This window comes from Lampris incognitus, chromosome 20 (genome assembly GCF_029633865.1).
Source record: "Lampris incognitus isolate fLamInc1 chromosome 20, fLamInc1.hap2, whole genome shotgun sequence".
Taxonomy (NCBI): domain Eukaryota; kingdom Metazoa; phylum Chordata; class Actinopteri; order Lampriformes; family Lampridae; genus Lampris; species Lampris incognitus.
In genome coordinates, this window is record NC_079230.1 from 21,910,553 (window position 1) to 21,931,304 (window position 20,752).

The 20,752-nt window shown below is 43.1% G+C and overlaps 1 protein-coding gene across 1 annotated transcript in view; it reads left to right on the forward strand.

Annotated features, from left to right (window-relative positions):
• LOC130130640 (phospholipid-transporting ATPase ABCA1-like) overlaps nucleotides 1-20,752 on the forward strand; it is a 302,901-nt gene that overhangs the window by 32,820 nt on the left and 249,329 nt on the right. The window contains exons 7-8 of the mRNA XM_056300397.1: nucleotides 1,978-2,064; nucleotides 2,231-2,426. Coding sequence (XP_056156372.1) covers nucleotides 1,978-2,064; nucleotides 2,231-2,426 — 283 coding nt within the window. The remainder of the gene's footprint in view (nucleotides 1-1,977; nucleotides 2,065-2,230; nucleotides 2,427-20,752) is intronic.

Sequence of the window (20,752 nt, forward strand, 5' to 3'; positions counted from 1 at the left end):
TTTCGATGTCAGCTCCACAAGTCTGTGTTTGGGTTTCCAGAAATAAGGTTAGAAACACAATGCAGGGGGATGGCGTGAAGTCCAAAGCAGCCAGACAAATGTGGATTGCCTCAAGAGTTCATTGAAATGTCAGAGTAAATCTTTATAAACTCTGTTTTACGGGCTCATCGCAGCAAATACTTGGACTCTGAACACAATTGTGTGGTTTTGCCACTTCCTTTAAAATATTTGATTTATGTGTTCATAATTTTACTGTTACTCCGTTTCGTTTGAATCATTTCTCACAATGTTCTTCTTTGCAACCAGAGAAAAAGACATATGTGCTGTAGAACAGCTTGGAATAGTAAATGACCAAACAGTAAAACGTTTGAATTTAGTAAATTAGCCTTGAAAGCTTGTCTTGTGGCTGATGGGAGGATCCCATGGGATCCCCATCTATCCATATTTATGATTCATTTATAATACAAAACTGAAGTCTCCCTGCCCTGCTTCAGTGGATTTGCTCAAAGCATGCCCAAAGACTTACCTTGTGTTTTCTCATTTGGACCCATCTTGGTGTCCCTGCGCAATACTGCAGTAGGTAAAACTGAATGGCATTTAGTATACTCAGGACTTAATGGCTCGGTAATCAGCGGAATTCAAACTGTATTTCTGAACATTGTTTTGTCTTATTTGGGCTGCACGGTGTCCCAGTGGTTAGCACTGTTGCCTCACAGCAAGAAGGTCCTGGGTTAGAACCCTGGGGTTGTCCGACCTTGGGGGGTCATCCCAGGTCGTCCTCTGTGTGGAGTTTGCATGTTCTCCCTGTGTCTGCGGTGGGTTTTCTCCGTGTGCTCCCCCCCCCACCATCAAAAAGACATGCACGTTAGGGTTAATACTCCCATCTATGCCCCTGACCGAGGCATGGCAAGACGAGCTTGAGTTGGTCCCCGGGTGCTGTATCGCGGCTGCCCACTGCTCCTAGCTACACAGCTAGGATGGGTTAAATGCAGAGCATGAATTTCCCCATGAGGATTAATAAAGCATATAAAAATTTTTTTAAAAAAAAACCAACATTTTTTTTTAAACGAATGCTGAAATCCATGATTTCCCTAATCTACTCTTCCCTCTGATAGTGAGAACTATAAACAAGGTGTAGCAGCCATTTTGGCTGGTGTGTCATCAGCTCAGCAGTTCGCAGTTCCCACCCTTATAAAAATAGAATGCTTGGACCAAAGCTAACACAGATAGTCTAATGTATCACAAACTATATGGGTACACTGTTGTACTGTAATATTTATTGCAGAATTGGTAGATTAGCTGTCACCACAGTCATTTCAACATTGGGTGTCTCCATACATGGTTACCAGCTAGTATCATGTAACCTGACTCCACGGTTCAGATGGATTAAATAACTTTTGTAATGTAGAAAAATCCAGGAATTCAGTTTTAATCCTTCACTTTTACATGGATAGACTTTTGGGTGGATGGACTTTTGCATGGTGTTTCCCCACTTTCCGCCCAATGACTGCTGGGATAGGCTCCAGCATCCCATGATCCTAATTAGGATAAGTGGCTTGGAAAATGGATGGATGGATGGACTTTTGCATGGATGTCAGAGTTGCATTGCTTTGTAAATTGCAGGACAATAGGGTCTCTTGTTAACATAGACCCACTATTGACACTTAAAAATGATAGTGGAGTAGGGAGCTTGCCTTTGTTTCTGCGAGTCCTTTTGTTTCTTTCCAGTCATACACGTGGCATGGTTTGGCCCTGCACTGTGCACCATCATATGTGAAAATGACCTATTCAGATCACCTTACCACACACACTCGAATCAAACCGCTTTTTCGGTGCCAGGTTTGATGAAATTTACTAAAATGATGTTAACATTTCTGCAGGCATAATTTACACAGCTTTTCATTTTTTTGCCCCAGTATATTTCAGATTTCTTGTGAGAATCAGTGTGTAAAACCAATTTTGCTTTACTCTCTTTAGCTTCCTTCATCTCTGGATCTGAACCCGGCCGACATGGCCCAGCTGCTGGGGAAAACCACCGCTCATGCGGTACTGGTGGTTGAGGAGGTTAGTGAGCCTTTCGCTTGTCATCCTTATCGGCTCCATATACAGATCCAAACATGTTATTGAAAATACTGAGTGTATACTTCATCTGTAAAAGAAAAGATCTGTAGTTATAGCTGTTTGGTCTTAAAATTGTTTGAAATTCTGAATTTCTCCTGTGTGCCTTCAGCTGACAAAACTCCGGGCGTCGATGCTCTTCAAGTCAGCCAGTGTGTTGGATTTCCAAGAGGACATGATTGGCAGTATCAATACGTTGCTCTGTGGGAAGGAATCTGACTTCAATTCCACCAACACGACCCTCCATTTACTGACCTCTAGACAAGTGGAGAACAACAAGTCAGTGTCTGGCGTGAACAACAATTCCAGTAAGTGCTGTTAATGGCGAGCTGCATTTAAAGCAAAGCTATCAGAGAGCCATCTTCAGCGATCATCAGCTTTTTGGAGCCAGCGTGTTGCCGTGTTGCCTCAGAGTTTGACACAGTGTGAAGCAGACGAAACAGGCTGATTGGTCTCGCACTCAAATCCAGTTTGCCTTTTCTGCCATGGTTGTTTTAACACTCCATTTTATATATCAAACATTTGGTTATGCTTTGTAAAGAGTATCTTGAAATAAAGATTAATAAATGAGTAATAGGGAACTCATAAGGTCTTACATGTCAACATTAGATGCTTGAAAATATTAATGACATCTTATAATTTTTGAATAATTGTTGACAATGTTATTATAGATCTGTAGGCTAAGGTTAGGCACTAAGTCCTAAATGGTTAAGGTTATGTCAGATCTTTTGGTCTAGACAGTCTAGTCTGGTTGGTGCTGTTATGAAGAGTTTACGTTTGGGTAAAAAAGGAAGAAGGTATGAGATACAACATCCCAAACTGTATTGATAGGATTTACCCCTTTTCCTCCCCAATTGTGTCTGGCCAATTACCCCACTCTTCCGAGCTGTCCTGGTCACTGCTCCACCCGCTCTGCTGTTCCGAGGAGGGCTGCAGACTACCACATGCCTCCTCTGATACATGTGAGTCGCCAGCCGCTTTTCACCTGACAGTAGGGAGTTTCACCAGGGGGACATAGTGCATGGGAGGATCACCCCCCCCCCCCGCCCCCCAGCAGGCGCCTCGACCGACCAGAGGAGGCACTAGTGCAGCGACCAGTACACATGCCTACATCCAGCTTCCCACCCACAGACACGGCCAATTGTGTCTGTAGGGACGCCCGACAAACTGGAGGTAACACGGGGATTTGATCTGGCAACCCCTTTGTTGATAGGCAATGGAACAGCCTGCTACGCTACTCAGACACCCTGTTATTGATGTTTTTAAGCTGTATGCTAATTTGCACAATTGAGTAGGAAGAGCTTAGAATCAGAATCAGAATCAGAATCATCTTTATTGGCCATGTAATTTTGCACATACGTGGAATTTGACTCCAGTTTCGTGGCTGTCTCCGTGTACTTAACATAGGATAACAACACAACAATCTTCAGATATATACACAAGAATTGACTAAATACAGGTGAAGTAAGAGATGATAAAGTGCAATGGTGCAGAGAATATATCAGAGATGCTGAAACAGATGTTAGCAGGTTGCTTATAAATACATGCCTGAGGTAGATGGACATGACAGAGCATACCAGTATACACACAATGTACAGTACAATGTACAGTGCAGTATATACAAAATGGCTGGATTTATCTGACAGTGTTAAGCGTTCAATTGAATGACAGCCCGTGGAAAGAAACTGTTTTTATATCTGGTTGTTTTGGGGTACAGTGCTCTGTAGCGGCTACCAGAGGGGAGGAGTTGGAACAGGGTGTGATGGGTCTGCAGTGATGTTTCCTGCCCATTTCCTGACTCTGGAAGGGTATAAGTCCTGAATGGAGGGCAGGTTGGCACCAATGATTTTCTAGAAGTGCCCTATTACTTATTTATAGCTATTATGGGGCATTACCAGTTTGTTTCTTTTATTACAGCTGCTGTGTTGTCCCACAAGCCATGCGTTGTTCCTTGAAATATCTGGTTCTGCTGGCAATGTCTTAAATGTAGTTGTCTCCTCTTAGTTTGGTGTGATGCATAGATTACAGCATGAATAAGTCTGTATGAAGATGGAAAAAGGAGAAAAGCTTTATTTTTTCTAGCAGATGATGGACCCAAACAAGGCAAAACGTATACTCAATATTAAATCTAATTTAGTATTGAGCCTGATTTTACTAAAATAATTGGAAAGCAAAAACTTGGGCTGTGAGATTACTTCACTTCACTTCAAATCACTGTTCGAGATCATTCATATTTGTCAAGGCTCTTTTTCTTTCTTTTTTTTCTTTGCTACTATTGGATGGATTTGCCTTATTCATTTTAGTCTTTCAAGATACTGAGATTTGATTTTTTTTTTCTCGAATCAAGTTAAATGCAGCAAAACAAGTCAAATTGTCAGCCCATTTTAATAGTATTTTTCAACTATTTCAAGAAAAATAAATCTTTGCGACAAAAATGACATAAAATGATGTGTCAGGTCAGGATGGAAATTTATTACAGTGAACCAAAACACACGGTCAAGCATTGCATGTCCTTGTCGCTTGGAAATTGTGTCTGCCAAAAAATATTTATGTGCAAATGCATCTATCTTATTGGTACTGAACAGAGATAAATTTGTAGATTTTCAGTATCGGCCCATACCATTACTGCTCCACAATGATGTTATTCCAGACAAACAAACATTACAACCTGAAATGGCTTTCCTGATACGGACCTCATAATGGAGTCATATTCTTGCCAAAACATTGTATGTCCGTCTGTGAAAATACAATATGTTGTTGCAAAAAATACTGTGCATGGGGCCTACTTTAAAAATCCAGTGGCTGTGCACACATGTACTTCCAGTGCAACTTCCTGCAGAGTCATGCTAATTAGGAGCCCCACTTCTTTTTCATTAAACACATGCTTAGCAGAAAACAGCACCAAATGAGACTTTATTAAGTAGCATCCTTGCCCTGGGAATAAAGTTCTACTCTGAAGTGGAATTACATGCTGGTGCCACTGCAAATTAGCACACACATTGTCCCATCCATACAAAAAGGAACACTAGCAACTCTGCATGCATGCTAATGGCTTTTTTTTCTTTTTTCTTTTGCATTTGCCTGGCCGTTTTTTTTTTTTTTTAGGTCTATGTACAGTTAAATGCATGTGTAATATACAATGTGTTGGCATAATAGCCAATTATGTTTGGTTTGTAAGTGTTTAAGTATACTCGAAGGAACGGCGAAGTCGAGAAAAATGGCAATGGATAACTTCTAACGGAGTCATTATACAAATTACGTAGCTTGGCTTGTAACTGTTCTTCCATGACATAAACAGTAATTTTAGTGTGTGTGTGCGCCTATTTTGTTAAAATTTCCTCAGCACAAAGGCATGGACAGGGGTGATTTAACGCTTCCATAGGTTGGAAAAAAAATCACAAACCTATATTCAGAAGCCTTTTGAAGCAAATAAACAGATCACTGAAATGTTTGCCAGGGAGCGTTTAAAATGCAGGGATGGTGCTTTCACATATTGTCGGCCATTGTGGAAAAGTTGCTGATTCCCTGGTTTTGTTGTCACACTTGATGGAAAGTGTGCAATTCAATTTGGGGCTTTTGATTGTTTGGGGGCCCCGTTTTTGTGCAGGCAGATACAGTTAAAAAATGCCTCCATTAGTTATAGCTACTGTAATATTTTTTACCTGATTCACTGCAAATTCCAAAGTGGTAGCGATTAACACAGCCTATTTCCTGTAGCACAATAAAGGAATACATAAGGCACTGCTGTCAGCCGGTAGTCCCTTGTGCTTCATTTTTGATTCAAAAGTGGTACAGGCTGTAACTGTCGTAATCCTCAGCCTTTCAAATTTGATGCCTGTCCTATCAACAAGCCAGTATAGCCTTCCCTCATTCATCTGATGTGTTCTTTTCTGACTTGTGTGCTTTTCTGACTTGTGTGCTTTTCTCTGACATTGCTCGTAACGTTTTCTAATTATCACAGAGCTGGTGGTGTCAAACAAGGACACACATAATACATAGCTGCCCATGGGTGGTTCTGTAAATGATGTAATTTCCCCCTTTTTTTTTTTGGATTTTTGCCCCCCCCCCTTCCTCCTAATTGGTCAAAGCCAATTACCCCACTCTTCCGAGTCATTCCGGTCACTGCTCCACCCCCTCTGCTGATCCCGGGGAGGGCTGCAGACTACCACATGCCTCCTCTGGTACATGGGGAGTCGCCAGCTGCTTCTTTTCACCTGACAGTGAGGAGTTTCGCCAGGGGGATGTAGCATATGGGAGGATCATGCTATCCCCCCCAGTTCCCCCTCCCACCTTCCCGCCCGAATAGGCGCCCCAACCGACCAGAAGAGGCGCTAGTTCAGCAACCAGGACACATACCTAGATCCGGCTTACCACCCGCAGACATGGCCAATTGCATCTGTACGGACACCCGACCAAGCCGGAAGTAATGCAGGGATTTGAACCAGCGATCCCCGTGTTGGTAGGCAACAGAATAGACCGCTACGCCACCCGGATGCCCGACTACTTGGCTTTAATGCAGTGGAGTTGGTTTTAGCATAATATGTTGCCATGTTACATGGCCATTGTAGAGGATGCAGATTGCTTGTCTTGCACAACTGGATGCGCTACACAGACTCCTTGCTATCTTGTCAAAGAATCTCTTAAATGACATTTATTCAGTCTTATTTGAGTTTCAGTTGGAGGACAGTGGTTGATTTGTTGTGCTGGCAAGAAGTAAGTGATGTTTGATTGATTCTTGTGTTAGTTTCGATTTAGGCAGACGCGTCTGTGTAAGTGTGTGCATTTGTGCACTGTACGTGTATGATTGTGCTGATGTGCTTGTGTGGCTCTGTGATTGTGTCTGTGTGATTCTTTCTCTGTCTGGATTGTGTGTTTAATATGTGCATATCTGTGTGTGTGTGTGTGTGTAAGAATGCGAGTGAGTCTGAAAGAATCTGTGTGCAGTGCAAGTGTGGGCAGCGTGTGTGTCGACTACTCTGCTTCACTGTCGTGCTGAGTTGAGCATATCTCCAAGGTACGATTCAAATTGATTAAATTTGCCAGGTAAAAAGAGAGGGTGACTTGAGGCGCTGAGCAATTACTCGACTGTGGCTCCCCTTGTAGCTGCTTACTGCCATTGTATGATACAATACACATCTCTTGTGAAAAATAAAATAATAATGTGTCATGGTTGAGAACACATAACCTACACAATGCCATGCTCAGATGAGAATGCTTCCCCAAATAAATATTCAAACAATTCAAATTCAGACATTCAGAGATGTAGAAAATATTGCATCATACCTCTTCACATCATCTGTTCATTGTGCTTCAACATTGCGAACCAGGAGAAAATCGTCACAGCTTAGTATTGCGATTTTGCAGTGAATCAATTCTCACACGTCTTAATTTTAAGCCTTAGATCCATCAAGTCTGCCATGGCGCTTATGCCATTGTGTGCGTAAAAAGAGACAAATTTGGTTTGTTAACACAGCACGTCATGGATTTACGTGTGAGAATTGTAGTGGGCGCAGATATATTTTTGTTTGTGTCTTTTCAGGGCATGGCGGCGCAGGGAGGACATTTTCCAAGAAAGAGATCAGGCACAGTCCCTCAGCTTAACCTGTTACTCACGAGAGCCCCCTGCCGGCGGGGGCAGTCCTCACAGGGCGTTTAATCATGTGGTAACTTAGTCACTTAGCATACTGTTTTGACTGGAAGAAGCTCAGCTAGTAGGCTAGCATAACCATGTCTACCTATACGAAGTCAAACACCAAGCAACTGACCCAGCGTGTAGCAAGAAAAATTCTCAGTCTGAGCATGGTACATCAATCAATCAATCAATCTGCATTTTATATAGCGCTTTTCTAGCTGCAACAGCCACTCAAAGCGCTTTACAATTAACTAATTCACACACATGATTGTGTAAGATTTTGTGAGAAAATACATGAGTAAATACAAGTAGTGATGTTGTTTTATTTATGCCAGTTAGAAAGAGGAATGCCCTGAAGAACCCATGAGCCATAAACTGCATGCTTGCAATCACAGCACTCCTGATATCTCTCTTTCAGGCTATACACACAACACCTCAAATCAGGAATTAGGAAGATTTGTCATTTCAGTCCATGCACCTGTGCACAGGAAATGAAACGAAATATCATTTCCCCTGGCCTACAGCAGTGCAACACAGACAAAAACACATAGCCAAAGTACAAGAGCATATACAGTGCATCCGGAAAGTATTCACACCCCTTCACTTTCTCCACATTTTGTTATGTTACAGCCTTATGCCGAAATGGATTAAATTCCTTTTTTTCTCATCAATCTACATACAATACCCCATAATGACAAAGTGAAAAAGGTTTTGTAGAAATTTTTGCAAATTTATTAAAAATCAAAAAACTGAAATATTGCATGTACATATAAGTATTCACACCCTTTGCTATGACACTCAAAATTGAGCTCAGGTTCATCCTGTTTCCACTGATCATCCTCGAGATGGTTCTACATCTTGATTGGAGTCTACCTGTAGTAAATTCAATTGATCGGACATGATTTGGATAGGCACACACCTGTCTATATAAGGTCCCACTGTTGACAGTGCATGTCAGAGCAGAAACCAAGCCATGAAGTCAAAGGAATTGTCTGTGGACCTTCGAGAAAGGATTGTATCGAGACACAGATCTGGGGAAGGGTACAAAAAATTTCTACAGCTTTGAAGGTCCCAAAGAGCACAGTGGTCTCCATCATTCGTAAATGGAAGAAGTTTGGATCCACCAGGACTCTTTCTAGAGCTGGCCGCCCAGCCAAACTGAGCAATTGGGGGAGAAGGGCCTTGGTCAGGGAGGTGACCAAGAACCCGATGGTCACTCTGACAGAGCTCCAGCGTTCCTCTGTGGAGATGGGAGAACCTTCCAGAAGGACAACCATCTCTGCAGCACTCCACCAATCAAGCCTTTATGGTAGAGTGGCCAGATGGAAGCCTCTGCTCAGTAAAAGGCACATGACAGCCCGCTTGGAGTTTGACAGAAAGCACCTAAAGGACTCTCAGACCATGAGAAACAAGATTCTCTGATCTGATGAAACCAAGATTGAACTCTTTGGCCTGAATGCCAAACGTCACATCTGGAGGAAACCAGGCACCTCTCATCACCTTGCTAATACCATCCCTACAGTGAAGCATCGTGGTGGCAGCATCATGCTGTGGGGATGTTTTTCAGCGGCAGGAACTGGGAGACTAGTCAGGATGAAGGGAAAGATGAATGGAGCAAAGTACAGAGAGATCCTTGATGAAAACCTGCTCCAGAGCGCTCAGGATCTCAGACTGGGGCGAAGGTTTACCTTTCAACACGACAACGACCCTAAGCACACAGCCAAGACAACGAAGGAGTGGCTTCGGGACAAGTCTGTGAATGTCCTTGGGTGACCCAGCCAGAGCCCAGACTTGAACCCCATTGAACATCTCTGGAAAGACCTGAAAATAGCTGTGCAGCGACGCTCCCCATCTAACCTTACAGAGCTCGAGAGGATCTGCAGAGAAGAATGGGAGAAATACCCCAAATATAGGTGTGCCAAGCTTGTAGCTTCATACCCAAGAAGACTTGAGGCTGTAATTGCTGCCAAGGGTGCCTCAACCAAGTACTGAGTAAAGGGTGTGAATACTTATGTACATGCAATATTTCAGTTTATTATTTTTAATAAATGTGCAAAAATTTCTACAAAAACTTTTACGCTTTGTCTTTATGGGGTATTGTATGTAGATTGATGAGAAAAAAAAAGAATTTAATCCATTTTGGAATAAGGCTGTAACATAACAAAATGTGGGGAAAGTGAAGGGGTGTGAATACTTTCCGGATGCACTGTATATCTAAACTACAAAAACTACAAAAACACATATATCCAATATATATTTATATATATTTATATTTCACTGTCCAAGAGAGCGAACGCCAGGATGACTGTCGGAACTGCTGGTCTGCATGGGCTAGCAGTTAGCTTAGCCTGCCCCGCTTCCACGTCCTGTTAGACCCCCCTCAGTGTTTCCTCCTTGGGCGCAGCTTCAGACAGGTCTGTGGTCCCTGGGCCCACCAGACACAGCAGATCATGCTCCCCCAGCCAATCCAACGCCAGCTCTTGCAGCCAGACACCTTCAAATACTGAGATTCTGCAAATTCCAGCTGTATAACTCCAATCTCTGTACGACCAGAACTCACTGAATAAACAGTCGAAGAACAATTAAACATACTTTCCCTTTGTACATTTACAACTACCAGTTGTCTTACCTTAGCTGTTTTTGTAATCAAAAGTTGTGTCTTGTCACATAAAACCACTAGTAATGGCTACTCTAATGTCTGTGGGTCACTTTAAGTCAATTCCAACCATTCTCTATTCAGTTCATCAGGCCGTCCTTCGGATGAGATGTTAAACCGAGGTCCTGACTCACTGTGGTCATTAAAGATCCCATGGCACTTATCGCAAAGAGTAGGGGGTTCCCTGGTGTCCTGGCAAAATTCCCAACCTGGTTGTCTCCATCTGGCCACCTCATCACCCCCCATGTAATTGGCTCAATGACTCCTCCCTCTCCACCTCAAGCTGATGTGTGCTGAGCGTTCTGGTGCAAAATGGCTGCCATGCATCACCCAGGTTGAAGCTACTTATTGGTGGTGGTTGAAGTGAGTTACCCCCATCAATGTGAAGTGCTTGGGGTGTCTAGAAAAGTGCTATATAAATGTAATTATATCTATGGCATGGGGGAAGGAATTGCAGTAGACCTACCTCACAGCCTTCCATGCGAACACACGGTCTATGTTTCTGTCTGGTGGTTGAGTCGTAGTATTGACATAGATTTACCCAAGTGCACTACTTTCTAGAGGATTTGATCTTTCAATAGAGGGCTGAACTGTCCCAATCAACAAATGGATTCCCGAGATATAGGTGCGCATCAAGTGTAGTATTGCTCAGGTAAGCTGAGATCATTACGCAGCAGAGAGCACAATACAACAATAGAGTTTGATAACATTGTACGTGCTTTGAAAAAAAAATGTCAGACCGAAGAAAATGATTTTTCACTGTAACAGAAATACTGGCAATACTAACTTTATACCACGTTAAATATTAAATTTTACGGAGACCTGAGAAATTTCAAATGGCACAGACGATACCCAAATGTGCCCAAATAGCCTGTTTGGAGATTCCACCTAAATGCCTCTACTAAAACCTCTAAATTTCCCTTGTCCCCCCTTTTATGCTTCAGTCGTGGCACAGGTAATGTTCACATATTGTGCTATGGTTTGCTAGAGGTTTTGGGCTGCAACTGCATAATTCCAAGGTCATGTTGTGACTTTATTTTGATGAAACTAATGTTTATTTGGTAAGAGCTGTCGATAAATTGATAATCCAGCTAATTCCAGTTTATATGGCAAATATTGAGTTTAAATGACTGTACATTTCATTTGAGTATTTTATTTTTAAAGTAAGTACAGAGGATAATTTAGAGACTGCAGTGTTTCTTCAGTTGTAGTTAAAAGACAACATTTTCCATGATGCTGTGAGAGCGGAAGTAAGAAGAATGGGATTATGAGAATCTACATTTTGGAGACGTTGATTTAGTTCGGTTAGCTCATGTGGCTAACCATGTGCCATGGAGAGCAATGTGTATGAAGGTTTTCATTCCAGCCGGACTCCACACCAGGTGATTTCACTGATAAGCAACCCTTCAACCAAAGAGGAGGAATGTATCAGTGAAGTCACCTGGTGTGGAGTCGGGTTGGAATGAAAACCTGCATACACATGGCTCTCCATGGCACATGGTTAGCCACCCCTGGGTTAGCTTGTTATTAGCGGCCAAGTTGTTTACTCCTCGCTATGACGCGCGTAAGTGTACAGCCCCTTTTATTCACTAAAGGACATTTTCTGATTTTAAGTCCGGAGTCTCTTCTCGTCATTTTTGGAGGTAGTTTGACTGATCTACTACAAATCACTCTATACAGTTTTGCTCGGCGGTAATGAAATCCTTCATTTATGCTGTGTTCCATCTTCATTTACTTTGACCCAGTAACATCTGCACTGATGCTTACATCTCACAAGTGTTAACTTTAATTTGATACAAAGATCATTCATATAGACTTTGTAGTTTCTTGGATATACTGTATTCATTTTGGGCGTGTCATTTTCGAACAGGGGCCTGAGCTAGAGGCCTAAAGATTAAGAGGTTGGTTAGGATCTCATCTCATCTCATCTCATCTCATCTCATCTCGTCTCATCATCAGCCGCTTCTCCGGGGTCGGGTCGCGGTGGCAGCAAGCTAAGTAGGGCACGCCAGACGTCCCTCTCCCCAGCAACGTCCTCCAGCTCCTCCTGGGGTATCCCAAGACGTTCCAAGGCCAGATCGGACATGTAGTCCCTCCACTGAGTTCTGAGTCTACCCCGGGGTCTATTCTCCTGGTTAGGATCTCCAATATTCAAATTTGATAATTGCAGAGTAATTGCTGTGGAGTTCATTTAGATAGCAGCTGATAGTGGATCACTCACAAAACGGACAGTCATTGCTCTTGTTTTCTTTTTTTTGTTTTTGTTTTTAAGGGCCTGCCACTTGTTTGCATGCGCTTTGATGAATCTGAGGGTAAATGTCAGGACTTCAGCTTGATGTTGAGGCATTTTACATTTTCTACAATGTCTGAGAAATGCCCAATTAAGAGGTGGAAATATTTCAAAGGCACTCAGAAATATTAGTATATCTACTGTATTGAGTTAAAAAAAAAAGCTGCTGAGCCGTGTGTCACACAGTTCTTGTATTAAAATTGTTGTGATTAGAGGAAGCAGCAGCTGTGCGGACTTTCGGAGGTAACAGCTGGCCAGACTAAGGGGTGGCCATTAGCTCTCAGCACATGGACCTCCCAGGAGCACCTGTTAAAGATGGCCGGCGGTCAGAAACCCTAACATTTAATTGCACTAAAAATGGCCGCTTAAATATCCCTAATAGGGAAAACTGGGTAATCAGTTCTTCTGTGTTGTGTTCTTGATAACTATGGACTGACTCAGCATGTGACGGAGCCCAAACACAACAAGCAGCACACTTTGGACTTAAATGATCTCCAAGGGTCTTAACATTTTTAAGGTTGTAGTGACTGATTTTGCTCTCTGATCATTTCTGTGTTTTCTTTGAGAGTACTATCTCCCTGCACAAAAATGTTCAAACATTCTCTCTCTCTGAATGATGTCTTCTCCTTTCTGTTCTTCTGTGTATGTGAATGGTGTGATGTGAGTCTCCCTTGTGTGCACGTGCAGTCTGTCCTCCTCCCTGGTCTCCGTGGTGATGGTGGTCATCACCTGGACACTGCTTTGTGTCTCCTTCATCATACTTGCTTTTTTTTTTTAATGGTGATGGCGGTCGCGTGCCTCAGGTCCTGGGCTGTTACAGTGGTGTCTGGACACTGCTTGGCCTCCTCCTCATCATATTCTTCATAATTTTTATAATTCCATTATAGTTCTGTTATCCTCTTTCAATGTTGTATTCTGTCAATTGTATAAACACAACATCCATTGCATGTCTGTCCATCTTGGAAAAGAGATCCCTCCTCTGTTGTTCTCCCTGAGGTTTCTTCCTATTTTTTCTCCCTCTTAAGTTTTTTTTTTTTTTTAGGGAGTGGCTCCTTATCTGATGAGAGGGTCTAAGGACAGGATGTTGTGTCTATAAAGCCCACTGAGGAAAATGTGTAATTTGTGATTTTTGATAAAGTTAACTTGACTATATAAATAAAACTGACTTCTCTCACAAAATTCATCCAGTAATTTAGTATGTTTGGGAGAATGTGTAAAAAAAAACAACAATGCAGACAATCAATTGGGGTCTGCGGTGGTGTAGTGGTCTATGCATTGGCTTTGTGTCGATGTAGTTGCCCACTGGGGACTGGGGTTCGTGCCTTGGTCTCGTCAGATCCGAATATGGCCGGACCCGATGAAGCAGCAATAATTGGCAACGGTGTCTTCGGGAGGGGGGCGGAGTCGGCTTGTGTTCATCACATGAATGCGTCTCTGTGTGTCGGAAAAAGCAGTGGTTCGGCCTGGAGTTGACTTGTCACGAAAGTGGCGAGGCGTCTCCTTCGAGACTGCCGGCCGGAGAGATGCAGTTGGCGAACACATGCAGTACGAGGGTGGGTGTTTGAATTAAAATAGGGAGTGATTGGCCACTAAATTGAGAGAAAAAGGGAAAAATTGGGAATAAATTTAGAAAAAAAAATGCAGACAATCCTACCAGATTCGCAAAAAACATGAAGTAGATTGGCAACAAGGTCGTCAGTAGCTGTAAATGCGGGGGCCTCGCTCACAACCTGCCAAAAGCTCAAGCTCAAAGTTGATGACGACACCTGGGCTAGCAGGGATACATCACAGGGCCCTGGGGCCTTCTGTCACTATGCATCAAAATTTGATTGGCTGATGATACGGTCGCTCAAAGTGATAATCAGTTTGCAGCTTCGGGCTTCAAGGAAAAGCTAGCATTACCACTAGTGCTGGTCGAAGGAGCTGTGGTGTGTTCAGATGATAGAAGTAATCCCTGCTCAGCCCCACGAGAAAACAATTGATTGAATTCAGACACATTTCAGGCAAAGTTCAATTTAACTATGAAAAACAAATTATGATTTTGATTTTGACGGGGCCAGCGGAGAAGGCCCTGATGGCCTTGACAGCCCACCGCTGCTGCTTGACAGGGATTAAATTGGGCCAGGGCTCAGCACCGCCGCATAGCATCTCAAATGTCATTAGGCGGAGTTGAGCACCAGCAAGAGAAAAAAAAATGTCCGTCGTACATTTTTACTCTGCCTAAAAAAGAATACTGTTAAAAGAATACATCTCTTACCTGCTGGCCATTCAAATAAACAACAAGTCATGCTTTTTTGAGTTTAAAATGATGTTTGCATAATCACTTTTGCGGTCAGCGGCGAGCTAACCATCGTATCCACCAGCTGCTGTATCTGGCTCATGTGGGACCAGGCGAAGTCGCACCCCCAAAGAAAATGTCCAGTTACCAGTTGTCCGGTGTTACCGGTGTTGTCGTCATGACTTTATTAACCGGTGGAAACATATCCTCACCGTGACACGAATGAGTATACCACGCAATTCTTCTGATGTTCCCGCTAAACCATGTCTTTTCTATCATCATTGATATTTTAGGAAATTGATGTAAACTTAACTTTCATTGGGAGTAATGAAGAAGGACAGGATTAGGAATGATTATATTAGAGGGACAGCTCAAGTTGGACGGTTTGGAGACAAAGCAAGAGGCAAGATTGAGATGGTTTGGACGTGTGGAGGAGAGATGCTGGGTATATTGGGAGAAGGATGCTGAATATGGAGCTGCCAGGGAAGAGGAAAAGAGGAAGGCCAAAGAGGAGGTTTATGGATGTGGTGAGGGAAGACATGCAGGTGGCTGGTGTAACAGAGGAAGATGCAGAAGACAGGAAGAAATGGAAATGGATGATCCGCTGTGGCGACCCCTAACAGGAGCAGCCGAAAGTAGTAGTAGCTGTAAACTTAACTACAAACAGGCAACAATGTACATTATCCTCAAGTATTTCAGTTTTAAATCAAGGCAAACTCATCATATCCTCAGACAGCCAAGTAGCTTAATTTAGCTAGCTAGCTAGCTAGGTATGGTAGTCATCTCAGCAGCCAAGGCCATTTTGCTAGGCTTAATGTTGTGACTATAAATAGATATGAACCATCCAGTATGTGGTATTGGTGGATGGCAAGGTAGGGAGAAAAATAGGCCAGAAACTGACAGTTTTAATTACAGAATGTAAATTGCACCGATATTCTGCTTAATTTTTCATTTTGACAACATCATACTAACACAAGATAGTTTGCAGCAGGTTGCCTCCAATCTTTTGGTAGCTAACAGTCAGGGAAAGGTTTGGACATTTGAATAAGTGTTGGCTGTCTGTGTATATTTGTTAAATATAAATTAATTCCAGATAAATGTAACTATCAAAGAGACTGTTCTATTCATGTTTGTATTATTATCCTCTTCTTTAGTGGTAACAGCACCATTGATACAGATACACAGGAGAGTGCACTTACAGAAAGATTTTATTGTCATTGTAGTTTTGTGCGCTGCCAACAGTATCTAGAATGACTTAGATTCGCGTTTCAGTGTTCAGAGTAGAGGCTTGTCTAACCTTGTTATATTTTATTCAGTTTGCCAAATGATATCGACCAGATTTTGTAGTCTATGCACACACACACACACACACACACACACACACACACACACGCACCCATGGCCCTGAAAACCGTAGAGGACCCCCCCCCCCCCCACATAAAAAATCCCAATTTAACCCTTGCATGTGATGGTGTATAACAAGGTAATATACCAGTTGTGTGCAATCAAATGCCTTTATTGATGATGTCACTCATATCTTTCACTCTCTACCATTGTATCTGTTGAACTCAGCCAAGCCAACCAACCCCGTGACATCACAGGTTATAGTACTGCAAGATGGTGGCACCCTTGGCGCGAAAGATTTAATGGCGCTTCTTTATCCTTTTATATGTTTACATTTGTCATGTTTGTTTGTTGATTAGAGTGGAAATACATTTGATAAATTATGTTAACCTAATTGACTGCTTCATGTCCACCTTAATTATCATAGTTGTTAAACATTGGGTATTGGGTTTGAACTGAGAAAAGGACAAGATCAATGGGGGAACATCAGTGGTAAAAATGCCTCAGCCTTCTAAAGAAGTGCAGGAGACGGTCCTTCTTGCTCTTGACCTTATGCTCGGTTCCTGCCCTGGCCGCCTCCTTTTTTATCAGGGGAGGGTGTTCCTGCCCTGCCCTCCTCCTCCTCTTCATCAGGGGAGGGTGTTCCTGCCCTGCCCTCCTCCTCCTCTTCATCAGGGGAGGATGTTTCCCCCTTGGCCATCACCTCCTCTGCCTCTTCCTCCTCCTCTTCAATAGGAGTAATCTTCTTAAACGATTCTTTTCAAAGATTTTTTTTTTTTGTGTGGCATATTAGCCCATGATTTTGTGATTATGTTGCATGTACCTAATAGATTTGGCCACGGGGGTGCCCGCCTTCTCTCCTCTTCAACAGGGGAGGGTGTTCCTGCCCTGGCCCTCTCCTCCTCTTCATCAGATGAGGATGTTTTCCCCTTAGATGAAGCTCTGTAAAGTAGAAAACGCTTGTCATTCTGCTGTTAATACACTTTAATACATCCTACCGCTGTACACTGATTGTCTGACATTACTGCAAATTTATTTGATCCATTTCACTGAGACACATGGTAAAGTTGTATTGTTGTCTATAATGTGCATTGTTTCTTCCATCTACCACTAGACACACAGTGATCCATACCTGTCTGTGTCATCTCTACTGCCATCCGTGGAGCTCTCCTCCTTTTTCAGGAGTTTTTTTTTTGTCCTTCTTTCGCTCCTCATTTTCTTTCTTTTTTAAAAGTTCTTTCTCCTTCTCTCTCTCCTGCTCTATCTTAGCCAAGTGTATTTTCTCCTCTTTCTGCTACTTTTTCTCCTCCTTCTCACTCTCCTTTTTGGCCTGGAGTTTCTTCTTGTGCTCCCTCTCTTTGGCCAGCAAATCTGGTGCTGGGAGCTGTGTCACCTCCTTCTCTTTCAGCAGAGTAGTACATTTCGATACAGCTTGCTGCTCTCAGCTCCTTTTCAACATCTCCATATCCTCCAGACCCTGAAAGTGGCCGAGGAGACAGTCTTCTTCCTTGTGGCGATAGGCTTCAAGATGGGCTCTCTCCTCCTGTAACTTTTGGAGGCGCATATTTAATGTCTCAACCTGGAGATGGGCGACCATCATGGAGAAGTTCACACCTCTCCATGGCACAAATAGCGGCCCATATCTCTTCATCTTTGATCAGACACTCAGCCCTGAGGGCTTCATTCTGAAAGAGGAGTGTTTCTTCCTCCATGCAGAGGGACTTTCTCCGCCTGCAACTTAATGTTGCTGGCCTCCTTTTGCTGGAGAGCCGTCTCCAGTTTAGCACACCTGCTGCTGAGGAGGTCAACGAAGTTTGACAAATCTTGCACCTTACTACTCATTTGAGAGGTCTCTTTCCTCTCCTCCTCCTCCTCCGTTACATCCGGGGGTCCCTCGTTCCCCGGCTCTCACTGGACAGTGTTGCTGAAGATCTGCTTGGTCCTGCATCTTTTCCTTTTCACTTTGCTGTCTGTGATAATGAACTCATCTCTCTGTTGTGTCAAAGATCAACTGGTCGGCCGCTGAACACACTTTTTACCACAGCTCCTGGGACGCCATAAAGAACCAAAGCATTGGTGCGTTCTAAAGCGACCTGAGCACACGAACATCGGGAAATCCAATTAATTATAATTATTTTAATAAAATTACAGCCATAGAGAGATTGAACATGTTCGTTGTGCAAACCTTGGGTCTGAACATTTTAACATGTTCGCAAACAAATTGCGAACGTGTTAAAATGGTTATAAAAAACAAAGTATTTAAATATTTTTGACTACCTAGGTTGGCATTGGGTTACCGTTTTACTGCTAGAAGGACTGTCATAAATTGATATTTTTAATCTAGTTTTTTGCCGCAACTTTACATTACTTTTAACTTTTAACAGCTTCTGACAACTTTTGATTGGTTTTATGGTTTGCCTGTGCTGTTTTCTGGACTTTATTGGATCATCGATTGTTGCATGGACCTGATCACGCTGGAGTCTCGGAGTCCATAGTGCTTTTGCTGTGTGTGGTGAAAACTGTATGGACTTAGCCCTCTGCCATGGCCATAATTGGTGATTTTGTTTTTGTTTGTTTGTACTTCCTCGTGGAGCTTTTTGTCTGATTTCTGGAAATACAGCCATGTTCCCATTTTCAGTCTCAAGGCTTTGGGAAAAGTGCCTCCCCTCTCTTCTCTCTCTTCTGAATGCACCAGCTGCGCCACGCTCAGCCAGAAAATCAGAGAGCTTGAAAAAATAATCTCTATGTTCTACCAAATACAAGAGGGTGAAAAACTTATTGACCCTCTGTTTGCTGCTTCCCAAGCTGATGTTACGGAACCGGCCGATGATCAGAATCAGGGATATGAAACGCATTGCGAAGCGGCTTTCGAACATAATGAGCCCTGCACCGGTGACTATGCAGACACTATTCCCTGGTCCAGCCTGAACCCACTTGAGACCGACACCACATCGGCTAAACCAAGGAGCAAGACCAAAGACCTGTTCTATCCCCGCAGTGTAGTTTTACCCCTGAGCTCTGGACAGACGTCCGGGGTAAAAGAAGAGTCAAGTACAACAAGCATATTAATGTCTCACCAGAGGTATGGCTGGAGAACAAGTTTATTATTCTGGATGAGCTGCCTGTCAGTGAGCACAATAGTAATGCCACAGCTAGCATTAGCACCGCTAGCTCAGAAGCTTACACCAAGACCCATGCAGCCATGGCCCATGACACAGCTTTTTTTTTTTCCTTTGTGAGACAGCTAAGCCCTTGAGGAGCGTCTCGGTGGCACCCAGAGGTAAACAACAGATCAATGGTTGCTCAAGGTAATGTCACATCATTAAAAAAAGGAGCATCACAGCAGAACATGCACTAGACATTTGAAAAAGAAGTTAACCAAGCTAGACAACACATCAAACCAAAGACAGCTCTGCTGGTAGGTGACCTTATAATAAGACATGTCAAAAGCAAAGTTTTGAAAACTATCTGTCTACCCAACGCTACGGTTAGTGACATGGTCCAAACACTGCCACAAGTGTTATTCAACCATCCGGGCACGGACACATTTATTGTACATGTGGAACAAATGACACCTGTCCTGGAATGATACATGACTCAGAGTTGTTAAAAAGAGACTTCGTACACCTAATGGACATTCTACAATGAGTCCCAGCTCAGATATTTTTGTCAGGTCCAATTCCGACTATAGGGAAAGGAATTGAACATTTCAGCCGCTTGCTGGCATTAAATACCTGGCTTTTCTCCGCATGCACTACTCAAAAACTGAACTTCATTGACAACTTCAACCTATTCTGGCAGCAATAAAACCATTTCAGAATGGATGGTGTTCATCTAAACAGAGTGGGGGTTCACATGCTTACTGCCAACCTAACCACGGTCTCCAACAGCTCACTGCTAGTATTTGGAAAGGGTCGGGAAAATCTGGGAAAAGTACAGTAATCGTTTCTACCCAGGAAAACAAGGACCACACCATGTATCATTCCTAGCCCCCCTCCTCCCCCCTCGCCTCTCAAACCCTCATACCTACCCAAACAAACCAAGTGCAATCTCCCCGCAGTCAGCATTACAGAGCATACTGACTACTAAGAATGACTGGGTCCTTACCCCCCGCCCCTTCAGCTCATGTCTCCCTCTGCTCACTGGGTATGGACCATCTGCTGCTGTTACAGCCAACCCCAGACATCGAAGAGCAACCCCATTGTCTGCAATTCCTGTTTTGACCAGCTTCAGGAGGAACAAAATGTACTGGAAGTGCACAGCTACTTCATCTAACCTAACTCCAGTTGAACGCCAGCAGCCACAGCCTATCTCAAATAATTGTGCAAGTATTGCTGACAACCCCAGAGACAGAAGAACTAAAGAATTGTGTTGTATTCTTGACAGCTATGAACTGACTCACGGGGCCCCACAGATAACAAGGGGCACACGCTG